Source organism: Pteropus alecto, unplaced genomic scaffold (genome assembly GCF_000325575.1).
Source record: "Pteropus alecto unplaced genomic scaffold, ASM32557v1 C18328374, whole genome shotgun sequence".
Classification (NCBI taxonomy): Eukaryota; Metazoa; Chordata; class Mammalia; order Chiroptera; family Pteropodidae; genus Pteropus; species Pteropus alecto.
Genome location: NW_006492006.1, coordinates 1 through 1,117, shown reverse-complemented (window position 1 = coordinate 1,117; position 1,117 = coordinate 1). Strand labels below are relative to the sequence as shown.

General features: G+C 57.2%; 1 protein-coding gene across 4 annotated transcripts; it reads left to right on the top strand.

Moving 5' to 3' along the window:
• Nucleotides 1–6: 6 nt before the first annotated feature.
• On the top strand, nt 7–1,108 carry LOC102890467 (solute carrier family 25 member 39-like). 4 transcript variants are annotated; one of them, XM_006925240.3, is made up of 4 exons: nt 7–97; nt 228–287; nt 411–455; nt 723–1,093. In XM_006925240.3, the coding sequence occupies exons 1-4, from the start codon at nt 10–12 to the stop codon at nt 920–922; spliced, it is 393 nt and encodes a 130-aa protein (XP_006925302.1). In that variant the 5' UTR covers nt 7–9; the 3' UTR covers nt 923–1,093. The 4 variants fall into 4 exon arrangements, with proteins under 4 accessions (XP_006925302.1, XP_015454926.1, XP_015454928.1 ...); XM_015599440.2 differs by having other exon boundaries at nt 699–1,091; XM_015599442.2 differs by lacking the exon at nt 411–455 and having other exon boundaries at nt 723–1,108.
• The last annotated feature ends 9 nt before the right edge of the window (nt 1,109–1,117 follow it).

The following is a 1,117-nucleotide window of genomic DNA, read 5'->3' as shown; positions in this document are numbered from 1 at the left end:
TGAAGCTACATGATGGCTGACCAGGACCCTGGGGGCATTAGCCCCCTCCAACAAATGGTGGCCTCAGGCGCTGGGGCTGTGGTCACCTCCCTCTTCAGTAAGACTTGGGGAGGTGTGGTAGGGGCAGCTGGAGATTGGGGCAGATCAGAGACTGGTGGTGACTTGTTCCTGGAGGAGGGGTGTGGAGGGTTCCTGAAAGGAGACTTAAGATTTTCCTTCTTCCCCAGTGACTCCCCTGGACGTGGTAAAGGTCCGCTTGCAGTCTCAGCGCCCTTCAGTGACCCACGGTGAGTGCCTGACCCTGGAGCCAATAGGGGCTGGTGACTGGGCAAAACGAAGATCTCTCAGAGATGGGGTCTTTGGGGCAGGTGAAAGGCTCTCCTGACTTGAGGGGATGCCTTGTATTTTAGAGCTGATGCCTCCCTCCAGACTCTGGAGCCTCTCCTACGCCAAATGTGAGTGCCCCAAGCCACAGAAAGCCTGTGAGGCTCGGGAGGGAGTATCCCAGTTGCCCCAGGGCACCTGTGGGCCCCCCAGCCACAGGCTAGTACATGCTTCCAGGTCCTATTAGCCAGTCCTCTGTCTCACACAAGAATGTGCACCTAGGGACCTCAGCCTCTGCTAGCCCTCCAGGAACGAGGCTTCACCCTGCAAGGTTCCAGGGCCCTGGCATCCTAATGTCCCCTCCCTTTCCCCAGTGCCCTCCTCTCTCCAACCCACAGGGAAGTGCCTCCTGTACTGCAATGGTGTCCTGGAGCCCATGTACCTGTGCCCTAATGGTGCTCGCTGTGCCACCTGGTTTCAGGACCCCACTCGCTTCACTGGCACCATGGTGAGGAGCAGCTGTGCCCTCAACTGGGTTTGTAGGCATTCCCCAGGGATTCACATTTCTCAAGCAGCAGACCCAGGAAAGAACAGATAATGCAAAGCATGTAGAGGCAGCTAGCTCAGTTTGGGAAAGGCTTCTCTGAGGAAGTAGTGCCTCCATAGGTTTTGAAGGATAAATAGGAGTCTACCTGGGGTTGAATGGGAATTGCATGTGTGGAGTCTTGAGGGGCCGTTGCCTCCCAGCAGGACCCAGGACTGTGGGCAGAGGTGATGGCGTCAGTCTAGGGCC

What these genes read in the sequence shown, in the direction of transcription:
- LOC102890467 (XM_015599440.2), top strand. Translation starts at nt 10, where the DNA reads ATGATGGCTGACCAGGACCCTGGGGGCATTAGCCCCCTCCAACAAATG. An exon ending in TGTGGTCACCTCCCTCTTCA is followed by an intron (nt 98 to 227) that starts GTAAGACTTGGG and finishes CTTCTTCCCCAG; the next exon opens with TGACTCCCCTGGACGTGGTA. An exon ending in GAGCCTCTCCTACGCCAAAT is followed by an intron (nt 456 to 698) that starts GTGAGTGCCCCA and finishes CCCTTTCCCCAG; the next exon opens with TGCCCTCCTCTCTCCAACCC.